Source organism: Schistocerca nitens, chromosome 8 (genome assembly GCF_023898315.1).
Source record: "Schistocerca nitens isolate TAMUIC-IGC-003100 chromosome 8, iqSchNite1.1, whole genome shotgun sequence".
Classification (NCBI taxonomy): domain Eukaryota; kingdom Metazoa; phylum Arthropoda; class Insecta; order Orthoptera; family Acrididae; genus Schistocerca; species Schistocerca nitens.
In genome coordinates this window covers 169,047,961-169,066,735 of record NC_064621.1, presented here as the reverse complement: position 1 = coordinate 169,066,735, position 18,775 = coordinate 169,047,961, and the positions used below count along the sequence as shown (strand labels likewise).

Below are 18,775 nucleotides of genomic sequence, written 5' to 3'. Positions count from 1 at the left end.
ATTCCATATTGTTTAGCGTCACATACGTAAAACCAGAAGTCGTACTCCATCGTAACGCACTGAGTGTCGGGCTGCGGCACTTACAGTATGTTACGATGGATGCACGGTATATAATACAAGACAGTAAATGTGCATGATAATGGCTCACAGCCGAAATTAGCTAAAAGCTAGCTTTTAGTAAAGCATAGTACAGCCTACAACGCTCAGTGTATTCTTTTGTTAAACACGTCGAGGCTGTGGATCCCCGGGGAAGCAAAATAATCACGTTTGTGTTGATCGCACTTGGCAGGCGTGTTACACTCAGCTAGTTTCGACCCTAATGGTCACCATCAGAATCAAGAAAAATAGAAAAGAGGAAAACGTTAATTTATGATTAAATATAAACATCAGAAATTTTTTTAATCAAGTGCAAGCTAAAGAGGAAAACATAAATATATTTGGTATTTTCTTACAAAGGTAAAATGTCAAGATACTGTCAAGTATTCATTGAGATTATTTGAAACGAGAAGTATAGGATGAGCATAAAGTTTTTCCCTGATTACAAAGATTATTTATAAGTAACTGTGCTAGCCCTTAACTCACAACGTGGCTTTCCTGTAACATGTAGTATGAGGTGTGCTCTCTGCTTCCCCTTTCTTTAAATCGAGATTTAAGACGTGAATCATTTGAAAATATTTATTTGGGTTACATAAAATTTACCTGTACAATTATTTAACCGTCGTTTAAATACTCCGTTTTGATTTTTTGCACTAAATAAAACAGTATTTTACTTACTAAAGTATCATAGAAATTCACAACATTTTATTCAGTTTTTTTAACAGAGAACCGAATCTTCACTTAAAACTAAACTTGCACATGCAACTGCACTCTAGCTACAAAAATAAAGTCTGCAGAATTGATATTCATTGCTACATTTTTCTTCACCACCACTCAGAACACAGTTCATTTTAAATAACACTTTAAGTATTTTATTGGATAAACGGCTGGGCCCACCACCGTTAACCTGAAGTTCTTTCCCTCAATGATCCTTTTGTAAGATAGAAAAGTTGTGGTCACTGGCTATTACAAAATCGTTCATCCGTATTACTGATATCTTCCACCATCCACCGAGTAACAGTTTCAGCAAACTTAAGATCGTTGAAATCGACACGTTCCTGTGAAAACATTCTGAACGTTAGAACTATCTAGAGACGTCCTCGAGGGGACAGTTGCTCTAGATTCCATCACTGTCTATAGTTCGTAAATTCACTTGTTTATACCAACACAATAAGCTAAAGGTCATCGCTGCTGGTTTCTAGCTGACTGATAAGATCTCCTCTTTAAGATAAAAATAGAGTCTTGACTGCGGACGATTTTGTTTTGTAATTTTAATGACATAGTATTCTATGTCTGTCAACAGGACCTCTCATACATATGCTCTCGCTCCATGAAGTTCTGCTGCCCATCTGTTCCCAACTTGTGCGGCGTCCTTTACGCATGGGGCAACCTATTTGACAGCACTGGGGTATTTTCAGCTTTTAGATGTCCTAATCACGTTTTACCTTTGTATTCGCATCGTGTAATTATTTTTATGTACGGTGTGCGCCCTGACCACTTTATATAATCTGAGGATGCAGTTCAATGGAATGTACAGTGTCTTGAAAGGACAATATAAGATGAACATCAACAAAAGCAAAACGATGATAATGTAATGTAGTCGAATTAAGTCGGATGATGCTGAGGGAATTAGATTAGGAAATGAGACACTTAAAGTAGTAAAGGAGTTTTGCTATTTGGGGAGCAAATTAACTGATGATGGTCGAAGTAGAGAGGAAATAAAATGTAAACTGGCAATGGCAAGGAAAGCGTTTCTGAAGAATAGAAATTTGTTAACCTCGAGTATAGATTTAAGTGTTAGGAAGTCGCTTCTAAAAGTATTTGTATGGAGTGTAGCCATGTATGGAAGTGAAACATGGACGATAATTAGTTTGGACAAGAAGAGAATAGAACTTTCGAAATGTGGTGCTACAAAATAATGCTGAAGATTAGGTGGGTAGATCACATAACTAATGAGGAGGTATTGAATAGAATTGCGGAGAAGAGGAGTTTGTGGCACAACTTGACAAGAAGAAGGGACCGGTTGGTAGGACATGTTCTGAGGCATAAAGGGATCACAAATTTAGCATTGGAGGGCAGCGTGGAGGGTAAAAATCGTAGTCCAAGACAAGAATACACTAAGCAGATTCAGAAGGATGTAGGTTGCAGTAGGTACTGGGAGATCAAGAAGCTTATATATATGGTAGTTGCATTCCAGTTCTGTTACTATGATCAAACAGAAAGAATAGAAAGTATCGCTGTTTCTGTGGAGGAAAGGGGTGTTTTAAAATCTGCTATAAGTTTCCAGGGCTATGATATTAATTAGGTATTTACGGAAATGTAAACAACATTTAATGTATTTGTCAGTGTTATTATATTAATTAGTTCATTAATAATTGTGATAACACTTTGTTTAGGTTGACGTAATATTATGTCTGATAATTAAATATTTTCTATTAAATTAATTAACATGAACCATGCACGTAACAAAATGTAATTGTCCACATTTTTCGATGCTAAAGGTCCTTTTCAGCAAATTAAAAAATAAATAAATACAAATAAATAAAAAAATAATCAAATAGGGAGGCCGATATCGACCGAAATGTGTGCAAACGTTCTTTGACGTGTAGTTTTAATATGGTGTCGACTTAACACCGAGTACTGGGTTGAGTCGATTGGACCTTATAAAATGCGTTTCCTCAGTGAGCGTGGACATTAATGAAAAGAAAACCAAAAACAGGAAACGATTCTTTAGCTGTGAGATATAAGGCACTATTTTAAGTGAAAATGCAGATCGCTTTGTCTATTATGTAGCGTCAAAAATACGAAAGAGAGCGGTCGACTCAAGACGGGTTGACGGTACTACCCTGAATAAAACAGGTACGTACTTCATGTGGCGCAGTATAGGAAATCCTGACACGTCACAACAACGAACAAACAGACAAGGCGTTAATGTAACCGACAGTGAAACTTTGATGATTTGGTGATTTAAGGAAGGGTGTGGGGTACAGAAACATTCCGGCCGAACTGACCTTTGAAAACGAGTTCGAAAATTCACCCGCGATCTGAGAGACCACACCTCGTGAGTTTCGGACTATATGGCTATGCGAGTTGATGCACATGGTAGATTGATGCATTAAGTTTTCTATGGGTTCAGTTCCACATGTCTATGCGAATTTTTCCAAATGGCACCTTAATTCTTTAGGTTTTTATGGATTCATTTCCACCTATGCTCTGACAGTATCTTGTTACTTTCTCTTGCTGTTGTGGTTTTCAGTCCAAGGACTGGTTTGATGCAGCTCTCCATGCTACTCTATCCTGTGCAAACTTCTTCATCTCCCAGTACCTACCGCAACCTACATCCTTCTGAATCTGATTAGTGTGTTCCATCTCTTGTTACGGGTATCGTAATTTAGTGGCGTTGATGTCACAATGGCGCCTATGCAGGGAAAGCGCAATTTGTTTTGTAGCTTTATGAAACACGATCGCCTGTCACAGCTCAGCCACATGACCGTAGTCTCTGTGGTCGAGAGCTGCCAGACGTGAAGAGCTTCAAAGGATGGTGCGAAAAGTGGCAGTGTTCTTGACAAAGAAAGAAGCATTAGGCTTGGAGTGAGTGGAGGCGCTGTTGACACTGTCAGTAGAGCATTTCAATGCTGTCCGCAGAGATAGACGCGTTATGTTTCAAGAGAAACACGCATACCACAGAGCACTATCGTGAAAATTTACAGAAACGGATGCATTTCCTCGCGTACGAAGTGCAACTTGCAGCCAAAATTGCTGTTTTCCAGAAACACTGTGGAATGAGTGGATGCAGAAAATGATTGCCTTCACATAATTTATTTTTTCGATGAAGCAACTTTTCACGTCTTCGGGAAAATAAACAGGAATAATATCCTGTTCTGAGAGTCGTCGAACCCACTTATCGAGGTACGTCAGATAAGTGACAACCTGAATGTGAAACTGTGGTATGGCTCAACCCTTTACCTACCATTGGGTGATGTTTAATATATTCTCTAATAGTAACTATTAATTTTATTATAATTAAATATTATGACTTTTCCTAATTTGTCAAGTTAGTAATAATGTTGGAAGAAAATTGTAAAAATTAATCTATGGTTTTGTGGTAAAGTGTTGGTGCACGTTTCCTTCCATAAGGACATCGCATGTTCGTGCGGTTAGAAGCAATTTTTCAACAACCGGATGTCTGTCTGCGCAGCGTCTCTTGCGTCATTTGCCATTATTGACTCAACGGTCCTCCTGGTGATAAGCACATGCTTGGTTTAACGCATTATTTTATAACAATTTGTTCTACAAACTGAAAATGTTACGAGAAGAGGACTATCGAATGCGAAGATAACGGAATTGATGGAGCTGTCTTCTGATTCTGAAAACTTCCCTTGTGAATGTGAATTTTCCTGTGGTGATGATAATGAGGTACATGTGTGTGTGTGTTAATTTGATTTCTATGGACTTTGAAGCAGGAGTTTGTTGTTAATTGCAGTAAGGAAAGGATTTATTTCGTTTCAGAACGTATACATGTCTTTTTGATAGACATGAGCAAACAACGAATGATGAACGAAAGATCGAAATGCATTGTGCTATCCCCATACAATCAATAGGAACACTTGAATTAATATAACTGTGTGTGTCTGGCAAAGGATATCAAAATCTAGCTACGTTTTCATTACAGCCAAGGACAAACGGAAGTCAATGTGGCTGAGAGTGTTTCACCTAGGAGAAGCCATGTTGCCCCCTCATTTTACCTAAAGCTATCTCCTCAACTTCAATCAGGTTCTGTTCTAAGTGTTTTCAGAGCTCTTGGAGTTCAGCACAGTACTTACTTGGTCTGCCTACCATCAATTCACGTGGTTCCATGATCACCCTATTTTCATTTCACTGTCCACATACATGTAAATACGACACCGATTCCTTTCTATTCAATGGCTCATTCGATTATTTCGTGTCTTTCATAATAATTCCCATTATGTATCTCTGTATTTCCCACTGGGTAACCTAAGCTGTTCTTTGTACTAAATGTCCATGTGTCACTACAATGACTGTAGCATTCCGTGTTGATACTTTGGAAGATTAGATTGTTAATGAGTAATTAGATTATAAGCTACTAACTTCTTTAAAAAATTACTGTTGAATTTTCTGTTTTTCAAGTGACAAATCAACTCGATTGAAGAAAGGGTAGAATGGCCTAATGGTTTCTTGGAAACGACCTCGAATACTATACATGGAAAAATTTTGGTCATGGCCTTCTAACAACTCAACGAATGTTTTCTCTTTATCTGCTGGAAGGTTTGCAGAAGGTCAACGAATTTTGTGAGAGAATTTTAATTTCATAAACACTGAATTTGTTTAAAACCAGTAATTTATTCCTTCTGGTGTGTCAGAATAATAACTTCAGTTTTAACGTGTGTTCTTCATACACTTTCACTACTATTGAATGGTGGAAATTAATAACGGGAGGAAACAGTATGGTGACTCTCTAGTACTTTAGTGAAACCACAGTCCTCACTGTTCCTGTAGATGTTAAAACTTATTTAACCACTGCTCGATCTTGCATGGAGTGCCTACACTAGCTGTAGAGAAATCAGAGTGCTAGGGAATGAACTCGTCTTGTAACTAGCAGGCACGTACGTAAAGCAACTGTATATATGTAACAGAAGGCTAGAAGAATTAATGACTCACGTGTAACGCGACACTTCGATTCACTATCTGATGGAATAAAACCGATATGTGAATCAGCTGTTTATCCAAAAGTAGAATATGTGTACTTCCACTATGCATGCATACACTATTCCACCATAGTTGATCAAGAACATATTTCTTGAACAGGATACTGGAAATAATTTCCAGATTGTATTTTAAATCGGCAGCTGAGTGTGCACTCGCTCGCGAAAGACAAAAGTCCCAGGTTAAAGTTTTGGTCGGGCGCTCAGTTTTAGCCTGTCAGGAAGTTTCGGGATACTCCAAAGGCTAGAGACTAAAACAGTATTTATTCTCAATGCGTTTGCCACACAACATTGTCAAAAATACACTTACAGGAACTGAAAGTGTGCACCATTAAGCACCAATCCGACATTAATTTAACTCGTGGAGATGTTCATCACACAACAGGTGTTAAATGGTTAAAATTTGACTCCGAATCATAAGCTCTAATTTGCTACAATAATGCAACACCACTGATAAACGTAGCACAAATACTGGATTTAGTAACTGGGGCAAAAACTTTTTTGAGTGGACCTATTCATGAAGTTTCACACTTAAAAACTACTTTATGGAGTTTCCTAAACAAATAAGTTCACTCACATTTTATTTTCACGTAATTACAAGTCTAGTAGAGTAACAAATCAATGTATAGACGCACTATGCTTATTTTCATACGGTGGTATCTTACAGAACAATATTGTGAGATAATTCATCGTTAAGAATGTTTTACTTCCACAAATAAGTTCCTTGCGGCGTTCAGGTGTCATCATGGTTATGTTCCTAAGTACAAAAATAACCGTGTCTGCAATTCATCTGAAAAGAATAAATTGTCTTTATTAGACCTGACTTCACCACAAAATGGGCGGGATACTGCTGTTGCCAAAGTTATTTCCATAAATCGCGAAATCGAGCTGAAAACCTATCTTCCTGACATCCGATGTTGTTCTATAGAAGATTTGTTATTTAGCAACTTTTAACTTACATGATTCGATTTACTACTGTGACTAAGCTAAATGGTTTAATTGTTATTTGTACTGATTTGCAAATGACAGCAGGTAGCCAATATGAACTTTACTAAACAGAGTGTAAAATAATTGGTTCCAGTTTATTGTGATATATCCTAGCTTCTTTCAACCTTCTGTTGAAGTGATCAGCGATAGTTTTCTAAAAATCTTCTGCCACAGCTGAAAAAATTCACCTACATGAACAACTTCTCACTTCTACCCATTCACATGAGATATTGCTGATGGCGCTTCGCACCTAAGTATGCACGTACGCTTACTTCCCTCAATACCCCTGTTAACATACCATATTTTAGTGAAATGGACTGTATTCAGCTACGAGGCTGAAAATGGTACAATCGTCACAGCAGCTACAGTACAAATTTCCAAAGCCGTTCAAATTATTTCGACTGTCGTTATGGTAACTCACTGTTTCTTACAAATACCTGAATTTCATTATGTATAAGAATTACGCGTTCAAGAGTTTTCAGGCTGTATTAAGCATTTGCGTTGTATAAAATTAAGTCTTTTTTTCACAGGGTCCTCGCTCTAATTTATGATCACCAATAATAATTCTAAGGGATCATATTAACGCTGTCATTTCATTTCTGTTACAGAACCAAATCAAAATCAAGGTGATTCTCCGTATTCATCAGACACTGGATGGACATGGAAGCCGGGTACGCACACAGGTGAGAAGTCTTTTCGTTAGCATGACATATAAGTTTTTTTAGTCTTTACGTGTTATTGCAATAACTTCTGCAATGGCATTGCGGTTGCAATAGGCTTTCGCTGTTTCATTGACATGAGTGTTTTGACTACATCTTTTCTTATTATTTCTGTCCTATCATTTCATGAGCATGTAGGGTTTTCAATAGTGAAATATTTTCGCTGTACCTTTTAACTCCGGACTTAAAGATATAATTAGCTACAACAACCATAAATACCTTTTGGCAGAGTTTTTAAATTTGATGATTGATGTGTAATGCGTAAAGGAGTATGGAAAATGAAGTTTATAACCGACAAATGACGGACAAAATTCCTCGGTATGTAAACTTGTTTCGATTGAAGATATTTTCGACAGCACACGGCAGCTTCAGAATATTCGGTGAGTCACCATTTGTATAAGACTACTGCCGAAATCTTCTGGTATCTGTCAAAGGCGAAGATTTTCCGCAAGTATTTGACTGCAATAACCGTTATGTTGAAATGAAGTTGCACGCTGCGCTCTTCACCAATAACGGGTCAAACCTGAATATGGTAGTTGGGAAGTGTTGTCCTGTATAGCAATGTGCAATGAAGTAAGTAGTTTTACCATGTGAACAAGAACTCCTTGATTACGATTAATAACTTTCAAAGCACTCAGTATCAAATGAGAAACTTTATACAACACGACCTCTGATCAGATGTTGCAGTCCCGTTTGAGATAGTCCCTGTTTGCACATGAACATAACGAAATTGGTGATTTAGGATACACAGATCTGTCGTATATAACAGAAAAAAAGCTAACTGAAAATTTTTTACTAGGGTCTTGGGTAACATTAAGGAAGCTGTTCAGTTTTCCTTCCTACAGCTTCCAATAATTCCATTCGCTACAAAGTTACCCAGTAAGAGGTTTAAAAACAGAGAAACGAATATAAATTTTAAAAATTAATTTAAACGTAAGACTAAGTTTTTCTAGTGTCATCCAGTTTAAGGACTATTCAGTCATTAACAGTTCCACTGTTCACTCTTTTGAGAACGCACCCAGTCTTAAAAGAATAATGTATTTGTGGACTGGCCCTTTGACTACGCAAGAAAAACTAACCGACGAAGAAGCTGTCTTGTATAAAGGAGACGCATTGTAAACACAATATCGCACTTCTTGGAAGATGCGGAGAAAAACGTTAAGTAAACATAAGAGCTTCAGAGTAAAATATTTTCAGAATAACAGCGCCAATGAACACCTCTTAAACTAAGAAAACGCTTTTTGCAGTTGAGAGCTAAAATTATATTGCCAGAAAATCTACATCAGTAGCTAAGTAGGTAGCTATAATACATTCCATGAAATACAATTGTTTATATCGTAATACAATTGTTTATACTGTTAAGGCGCATTACTTTCTGGTATTTAATATTTATCCAAGAATTTAAGACAATGGATGAAATTTTTAGTGTTACATTACTTCCGATTTCATTAAACTGGTTTTGCACTTAATTGCGTTTCTGTGCTCGACTGGCTGCTTCGAATACTTAATTGAACAACTGTGTGAAACACATGTCATGGTGACACGAAATTGCATGCTATGTCTCTTATTCTCGTGATTTTTTTTGTTTACGTTCAATTACTCCACATGACACAGCTTCAACAAAGTATCTTGTTCTACTTCTGAGTTACGAATAATGGGTCTAGACAAACCAGAAGAAGTCTGTCAAAAGTGGATGAATTACTGCGATTAATGGACCACCTGTCATGGTAAATAACGGGGGCACTCATAAAGAACTCAATTTAAAAACTGCGAAATGATACTCTTTGCTCGAGACAGCTAGAGTTATCAGAGAAACCACGCTGCTGATTGGTTGGTCTCAGACTACATAGCTACACACAGTCATAACTTATAGTAAACGTAATGCAGCAGACACCGAGGAACTATAACAGGAATGGTACGATGAAGGTGTTATTCCGTAAAATTGTAAGTAGGCTGTCTAGGTTTTTATAATGGTAACGGCACGTAGCGCTCTGTATGAAAATCACTGGCTATGCTGTGTGCAGTCTGTGGCTGGTTTGCATTGTTGTTCGCTATTGTAGCGTTGGGCAGTTGGCTGTTAACAGCGCGTAGCGTTGCGCAGTTGGAGGTGAGCCGCCAGCAGTGGTGGATGTGGGGAGAGAGACGGCGGAATTTTGAGAGCGGATGATCTGGACGTGTGTCCATCAGAGACAGTACGTTTGTAAGACTGGATTTCATGAACTGATATATATATATTATGACTTTTGAACACTATTAAGGTAAATACATTGTTTGTTCTTTATCAAAATCTTTCATTTGCTAACTATGCCTATCAGTAGTTAGTGCCTTCAGTAGTGAGAACCTTTTATTTAGGTGGCAGTATTGGCGCTCGCTGTATTGCAGTAGTTCGAGTAACGAAGATTTTTGTGAGGTAAGAATCCATGAAAGGTATAGGTTATTGTTAGTCAGGGCCATTCTTTTGTAGGGATTACTGAAAGTCAGATTGCGTTGCGCTAAAAATATTGTGTGTCACTTTAGTGAATGTCTGAGTACGTTCAGTTTTGCTCAGCTGTTTGAAAATCAAATAACGTAAGGGGTTTATCAGCACAGTCATTCATTAATTTTTCTAAGGGGACGTTACAAAATTATGAAAAAATCGTGACTTTAAAAATATGGTGCCCTTTATTCTTATACTTATGCACTCAGATTAGCGGAGTACATTGCAGCATATTTCATTCACCTAAATGTTTTAGGTCTTGGGTTGGGTTGTTGTGGGGGTCGAGACCAGACAGTCAGGTCATTGCTCTCACCCGATTAGAGAAGGACGGGGAAGGAAGTCGGCCGTGCCCTTTCAAAGGAACCATCCCGGCTTTTGCCTGGAGTGATTTAGGGAAATCACGGAAAACCTATATCAGGATGGCCGGACGGGGGATTGAACCGTCGTCCTCCCGAATGCGAGTCCAGCGTGCTAACCACTCCACTATCCCGCTCAGTAATGTTAGGTGTAGTAGAGGTCCACCTAACGTTTTGCGGTGCTTGCAGTCAGTGCATTATGATCCTTTGGGCACAGCTGTAGTTTGACTGTCAACAGAGAAAATATACTGCGCACTAATACAAAGAAAATTAATATCAATGTACCTTCGTATACATATAAACCTGTAGCGGGTATAAATGATTAGTTTCAATTCGCTGTAACAGGTAGAACGGCCACGAGAGTTCATTAGTACTGTTCGTTTTCAGTATTGTTCGCCACGCCTGGTAGAACATGTAACGGTCTTGAACAGCATCAGATCTTGGACTATTATTTGGCTGTTGCACATCATGTGAAAGTTACTTTCGTCCTTAAGTTTTGCGCACCATTGTATATTGCTAACATGGTTTATGTGGCGACACGTTTACCGCCTGCACAACTCGCTCGTATTCACCAACGGAGAGTTCTTTCTGCTGCTTCGCTGTGGTGTTAAGGGTCTCAGTGGTCAGCGAGCGGATGTTTAAGCAAATATGCCATTGGACTTAAAGCTTTCGATTTATGCCGACTAATGTCTGGAACGATACTGTTCCCAGATAGAGTGCATCAGAGTATTTGACAGAATGATATATATATATATATATATATATATATATATATATATATATATATATATATATATCACCTGTCAGAGAATGATGTAAATGAAGGCTCTGTATTTGTCTTTAAAATGTGCAGCTGATTTTCGTGCCAGATGTAGTAAGATATCAATATATTGGAGCTAGTTAAAGAAATACCGGCTTCTAAGCTCCAGATGAAAGAGCTACTGAAGATCATTGACACGGCTTCCCATTGTGATATTGTGAACATTTTTCACAGCATGCGTTAAAAGATACTTATACAAAAATCGAAATTGCCTGTAGAACATTTATGACAGTGCCAGTGACCGCAACATCTTGTGAACTCAGACACATTTCACTTAAGTTTACACAGAATTAAAAACTGGAATGTAGGGTTGAATAAAAGTGAAAACAGGATGTCAAATTGAGCTATCTTTTCTACAGAATACGACACAGTTGCTAAACTTGATATCAAAGACATAATCAATGAGTTTGATTTTCTGAAAACAAATAAATCCGAAAGAGAAAATAATAAACATAAGATTCCAGAAAGATAATTCTCAGCTGTCAGTTACAGTGCTCTTCATGTATTTATGATTAGTCATTTATGCACAGTTAATGAATCAATGCTATCCATCGTTGACAGACTTCTTATCTACGCCCACACTTACATAAATACTCCGCAAGCTACCGTACGATGCGTGGTGAAGGGTAAGCTGTATAACTGCTTGTAATTTCCTTTCCTGTTCCACTCGCAAACAGAGCGAGGGATAAACGACTGTCTGTGTGCCTGCATATGAGCCCTAATTTCTCATACCTTATCTTCGTGGTCCTTATGGACAATGTATGTTGGCGGCAGTAGAATCGTTCTGCAGTCAGCTTCAAATACCGGTTCTCTAAATTTTCTCAGTAGTGTTTCTCGAAAACAACGTTGCCTCCATCTCAGGATTTCCATTTGAGTTCCTGTAGCATCTCACTATCAAGTAGGTGTTATTTGAACCTACCGATAAAACTCTTGCATCTAATGAACATTCGCCGTCGAGGACAACATACAGCGTTTATTATTTAAGAAGTCTTCGAGCCTCTCACATAGCTTGTCTAATCTCATTATTCGTAACTGAGAAGGCTTTCTTCAGGTTTTCCCTGTGATCTGTTGAAATCTCTGGTAGGTATACTGGGATATGTTAAAGATGACCTTGGTTTACGAAAACCAGGAATTTATAATATACCTCGCCAATATGGTATGTAGTGGATTTGTCCAAACAACTAGGACAGTGGACATCACATACGAAGAACATCAGAGGCATAGCCGGCTGACAAGGAACCCCTTGAACCGCTTGAGCGAGATATAGTAAAAGGCGAATGACGTTTACGTCATCCGACGCCCCACATAATTATCTGCCATGCAATCACAATATTGGCTGTTAACGGGAACGGGATGTGGGACTGGAGGTATCCAATGATGAGCACAGCATGAGGCTACGGAACGTAGTTGAACTGCTTGTTCGACGAATAACTCACAACAGTGCTGCAGTGCTAGTGGTGTTGATACAAAGCAGACTAGTGGCAACGATGAACTAGCAAACATTGCATAATATCTACAATAACGGTTTCCAAAGTTGACATTTCGTCAGAAAGGAATACAAGGAATTTCACAGTATGCGAAAGAAGTGGCAGATGAAATATTAACGTTTCTGCAAGATGAGTTAGTGGAATGTGAGGTGTCATAACGATCGACTGGGCGGACAGAGTGCATGAGGAGTACATTGATAACGATACTGAAGGAGGTGTCGAGCCCCTTCGTCCATCAACCATGTTGGATAGGATGCAACAAATCCCGTACCCAATGAAACGTAGTAAAGGCAATCGTTGTCCAAGGAGCTAGTACTAAACATAATTACGTACATGGAAGTCATCCGCAGCATAGTAAAAAAAAAGAACATGTTTCGAATAATTCCGCAGCAATATAACTATGTAGTGCATCAGAAAAACTACGAATATTCAAGGGAGGACACGGGGCACTTGTTACAAACACTGGTTTTTGCGCGTTTAAAGGATGCTCGCTCGCCCTATGTACAGTGTTTTCAAAGGAAGCAGTCGATCGTTGTATAACTTAAACCAGTGCTACAGAATTCTAAGACGTAAGGTAACGAAATTTCAAACAAAGCTTCACTTGACTATGCACAGCAAACTGTGGGATCCACCAGAAAATTTGTAGATAACGTAAACAAACTGATCCAAACGTTCAGTAAGGAAATTGTATTCAACTCCGACCAATTTGAAATTGAAGAGGAAATGTATGTTAAAGGAAACTGGAAATTAGAGGTACTAAGAGACTTGTATAAAGATCAATTAACATCAAAGCCTCAATGCATTCGTATAAAATTATGTCGACTATTAATCTGGATGGTAAACTGGTTGGATAGTTATTTATTGTGCTGCCAGAAATTGGAGGTGCTCTGCCCCGTGCGATTCTTTCTCGTGTGCGTGATCTTGCAGGGGACATTTACGTCACAGCAAGCAACATGGGAAAATGGGTGTAAGACAACTACAGCCATGGTATGAGCACTGCTTTTGCCCAATAGTTGGTCAAAATAATTTGTTTTTGCTTGATTTCTGGTCCGCGTATAAAAATCATACTCATTTAGAACAAACTACCCCTCCTGGAAAGTGTGGTCATTGCAATTCATGCCACTTGGCACCACTGGACAAATTCTGCCTATGGATGTTTATTTTTTCCGTGCCTATGAAACATATTATCGCTCCAACAGCCTTAAAGGAGAGCCAGTTTCACGATAAGCACCACGAGACGCTGTTTCGCATTAGGTTTCACACCGTCACGTTCCATTAGTTCTCATCACCCCGTTACAGAAATATGGTTCTGAATGCATCGTTTAAGAGAGGATACGTAGCGGAATGTCCTGCACGGTTTGTAACTCGATCTTGTTGGTGCCAACCTTTGAGATCACTGTGGCACGCCACTTTTCATTCGGTGTTCATGGTGCAAGTTAATGTTTTGTTTTGAATATTTCTTGAATGTCGACGATGTCAATTTTGTGAAGTGTCATACATGTATCCCATAATTAAATTAAATGAGCGTATGGCGTTGATGGCCGGGAGGCCCCATATGGGGAAGTTCGGCCGCTAAGTGCAAGTCTTATTGCAGTCGACGCCACATTAGGCTACTTGCGTCCCGGTGCTGAGGATGACAAGGACAACACAACACTCAGTCCGCCAGTGGAGAAAATGTCCAACCCGGCCGGTAATCGAACCCGGGTCCGCTGCATTGGAGGCAAGCACGTTACCACCCAGCTAAGCAGGCGAACTACATCCCGTAGCACCTCCCGGACACTTAATTTCTGTCGCCCTCGTGATATATCTGAACATTTCTTAAATAGGGAGATAATTCAGAGGCTTCCTTTACCAGGATACAGGTTGGCTGGCAGCTTTTCGAGGAGCTCTTTGCGGTGTGGGGGAGTAGCCATGTATGTGAAAAACGGCATCCCATTTGAGTCAAGCTTCAAAGTACTGCACTGAAAAGGTGTTTGAATGTTGTGCAGGTGTGGTTAAATTTAATGGAGCTAAACTTCTAACTGTTGTTATTTATAGATCCCCAGACTCCGATTTCACAACATTTTTGCTAAATCTAGAGGAGGTTCTTGGTTCACTTTATAGGAAATACGAAAAGTTAGTTATATGTGGTGACTTCAATATTAATTGTATAAGTGATTGTGCAAGGAAGAGGATGCTGGTAGACCTCCTTAATTCATATAATCTTATGCAAACCGTATTCTTTCCAACGAGAGTGCAAGGGAACAGTAGAACAACCATAGACAACATTTTTGTTCATTCCTCATTACTAGAAGGGCATTGTGTTAGCAAAAAGGTCATGATGCACAAATTTTAACTTTAAAAGATTTTTGTGCTGCAACACGTGTTAAATATAGTCATCAGCTGTTTAAGAAAGCTGATCCAGTTGCTGTAGAGGCCTTTGTAAACCTTATCAAAGAACAAGAGTGGCAAGATGTTTATAGCGCTGATACAGTAGACGATAAATATAATTCTTTTCTCAAGACTTTTCTCGTGCTCTTTGAAAGTTGCTTTCCGTTAGAACGTTCAAAACAGGGTACTAGCCCAAACAGGCAGCCTGGGTGGCTGATTAGAGGGATAAGAATATCTTGTAGAACAAAGTGGCAATTATATCAAAACGTTAGAAACAGTCAGAATCTAAATGCAGCAGCCCATTACAAACAGTATTGTAAGGTACTTAAAAATGTTATTAGGAAGGCAAAAAGTATGTGGTATGCAGATAGAATAGCTAAGTCTCAGGATAAAATTAAAACCATACGGTCAGTCGTAAAGGAAGTGGCTGGTCAGCAGAGACAGGCCGAGGATATAGAATCAGTGCGTAGTAGGAATGTCCGTGTTACTGATAAGTCGCATATATGTACAGTATTTAATAATCACTTTCTGAATGAAGCAGGTGAACGAAATAGAAACCTAGTCCCAACAGGGAATCATATAGCGCTCTTAGAAAAAAGTGTTCCGAGACTGTTACCTGAAATGCTCCTCCATGATACTGACAAGAGGGAGATTGAGTTAATAATTAAATCACTAAAGACCAAGAACTCTCATGGATATGACGGGGTGTCTAGCAGAATACTGCAGTATTGTTCTATGTATGTTAGCCCAGTTCTTAGCCATATCTGCAACTTTTCCTTTAGGAGTGGTCGGTTTCCTGACCGATTAAAGTACGCGGTAGTGAAGCCACTTTATAAAAAGGGAGACAGGGATAATATTGACAATTATAGACCTATTTCTATGCCATCGGTGTTTGCTAGAGTTATCGAAAAGGTTGTATATACAAGGTTACTGGAGCATTTAAATTCACATAATTTGCTGTCAAATGTTCAGTTTGGTTTTAGAAATGGTTTAACAACTGAAAATGCTGTATTCTCTTTTGTCTGTGAGGTTTTGGACGGATTAAATAAAAGGTTGCGAACGCTAGGTGTTTTCTTTGATTTAACGAAGGCTTTTGACTGTGTTGACCACAAAATATTACTGCAGAAGTTGGACCATTATGGAGTAAGGGGAGTAGCTTACATTTGGTTCGCCTCTTACTTTAAGAACAGAAAGCAGAAGGTAATTATCCGCAATACTGAGAGTGGTAGTGATGTTCAGTCCCAATGGGGCACTGGTAAGTGGGGCATTCCCCAAGGGTCGGTGCTGGGGCCACTGCTGTTTCTTATTTATATAAATGATATGCCTTCTAGTATTACAGGTGATTCAAAAATATTTCTGTTTGCTGATGACACCAGCTTGATAGTGAAGGATCTTGTGTGTAATATTGAAACAGTAACAAATAATGTAGTACATGAAATAAGTTCGTGGCTTGTGAAAAATAATTTGATGCTAAATCACAGTAAGACTCAGTTTTTACAGTTTCTAACTCACAATTCCACAAGAACCGATATTTTGATCAGACAGAATGGGCATATTATACGCGAGACGGAACAGTTCAAGTTCCTAGGCGTTCGGATAGATAGTAAGCTGTTGTGGAAAGCCCATGTCCAGGATCTTGTTCAGAAATTAATGCTGTTTTATTTACCATTTGAACAGTATCTGAAATAAGTGACACTTCAACACGAAAAGTAGTCTACTTCGCATATTTTCATACGCTTATGTCGTATGGTATTATTTTTTGGGGTAATTCTTCTGATTCAAAGATGGTATTTTTGGCTCAAAAACTGGCTGTTCGAGTTATATGTGGTGTAAGTTCGAGAACCTCTTGTCGACCCCTATTCAATAGTCTGGGAATTCTGACATTGCCCTCACAGTATATATTTTCTTTAATGTCGTTTGTTGTTAGCAATATTAGCCTATTCCCAAGAGTTAGCAGCTTTCACTCAGTTAATACTAGGCAGAAATCCAATCTGCATGTGGAATGCACTTCCTTGACTCTTGTGCAGAAAGGAGTGCAGTATTCTGCTGCATCCATTTTCAATAAGGTACCACAAGAACTCAAAAATCTTAGCAGTAGCCCAAACTCTTTTAAGTCTAAACTGAAGAGTTTCCTCATGGCTCACTCCTTCTATTCTGTCGAGGAGCTCCTGGAAGAGCTAAAAAATTAAGCAAATTCCAGTATTACATTGTTGATTTTCTTTATTTAAACTTACGACTTGTCACCTGAATATGTTTTTTTATATTTCATTTTATCTGTTTCTAATATCGTGTTATAATTTCATGTATTGACTCGTTCCATGACCATGGAGACTTCTCCTTAATTTGGTCCCACGGAACAATAAATAAATAAATAAATAAAATAAATAAACATATCGTGGAGTCATTAGCATATAATGTTTTTCCTGTGATAACTGTTAACAAAACACTTTCCAATGAGACTGACTAAAGATTGAACTTGCGATCTCGCACTCAAGGGGTTCGTTGTGAGAGAGACAATGAAATTAACTGTTGCCGAGCTCTGTCTGAAACTAAAGCGTGCAGTGATGTATGAAGAAAAGATGGTTTTGGCACAGACTCCCGTATACTGGGACAGAGAGGCAATACAGATATGGGTGGTAGAAAATCTCATTAATCGTGACAGTGGGTGGCGACTCAGCGAAGTCTGGGATCCTGCACTGGAGTTGCAAAAGTACAGCGGCTGCAGCAGTAGAACTCAACAAAAGGAGGAATTGAGAATGTGGACAGGGGGAACGATTCCTAGATAGAGCACCAGGTGCACCGGACGGAAAACGGGACATCAGCTCGCTGCCGGGCACACCGGACCCAAGCGGCACGTCTCTGAACGATTCTAGACGCAGACGAAGAACCCAGAGCCCATCGTGGAGAGAGAAGCCAGTAGGTATAAGTATTGGACCCGTGTCACTCGACTGGTAGTTCGCTTAGCAACTGATGAAGACAACGAGTCACGTCGTCGAAATAATTTGTATGGGTGGCAGAACACCCGACACCTCAAGATGCCAAGACGTGTTCCTTATTTACATCATCCTAAACCATAGGCAATAAACTGATTTGGTTTTAATTTTAATTTTATTAGAAAGTTTACACAACTTGTAATTTATTTACTAGACTAACAAAATCATTTATTTTATGCAATATTTTGTGCCAATATATTTCTTTTAACTAATGTTTTTCAATAATAATTCATTTTTATTAAACCTACTTACAGGACCTGTGTAGAAAAAAATGCAGGAAGTTAGTTTACTGGGGGTGGGGTGTGCAGTTTTTTCAGTCCTGCTCAGGGGCGTAGGATCACAAATAAGCGAACACTCGCGAACGAGCATTCGCAGACGATTTACCAGTGTTCGCTACCATTCGCTTCTACCTGTGAAGACGTCTTTATAGTACAGGTAACACTAGAGAACGAGCATAGCACGCCAACCCAGCAAGCACTGCGTTATTAATTTTTTGCGTTACTCGATTACGTCGCAAGTCATGTCCGCAATACACAAACTTTGATACTCGGAAACTCGTATAGGATTGTTTCAGATGTTGAGTGCATTGTCCTTGACGAGGCAAGAAAAGTGAACTAGGAAATGAAGACGTTCCACACTTCGCAGACGACGCCTATCACTGGTTGTTCATTACAACTGAAGATGAAATTTAAAAGTAGAACACTAATTACTGACGATCAATGTAACAGGAAGAAAATTCGGCATTTAC

General features: G+C 38.9%; 1 protein-coding gene across 1 annotated transcript in view; it reads left to right on the top strand.

Moving 5' to 3' along the window:
* The window catches only part of LOC126199465 (uncharacterized), a 197,977-nt gene that overhangs the window by 37,597 nt on the left and 141,605 nt on the right, over window positions 1–18,775 (top strand). Inside the window, exon 2 of the mRNA XM_049936386.1 lies at window positions 7,415–7,489. Coding sequence (XP_049792343.1) covers window positions 7,415–7,489 — 75 coding nt within the window. The remainder of the gene's footprint in view (window positions 1–7,414; window positions 7,490–18,775) is intronic.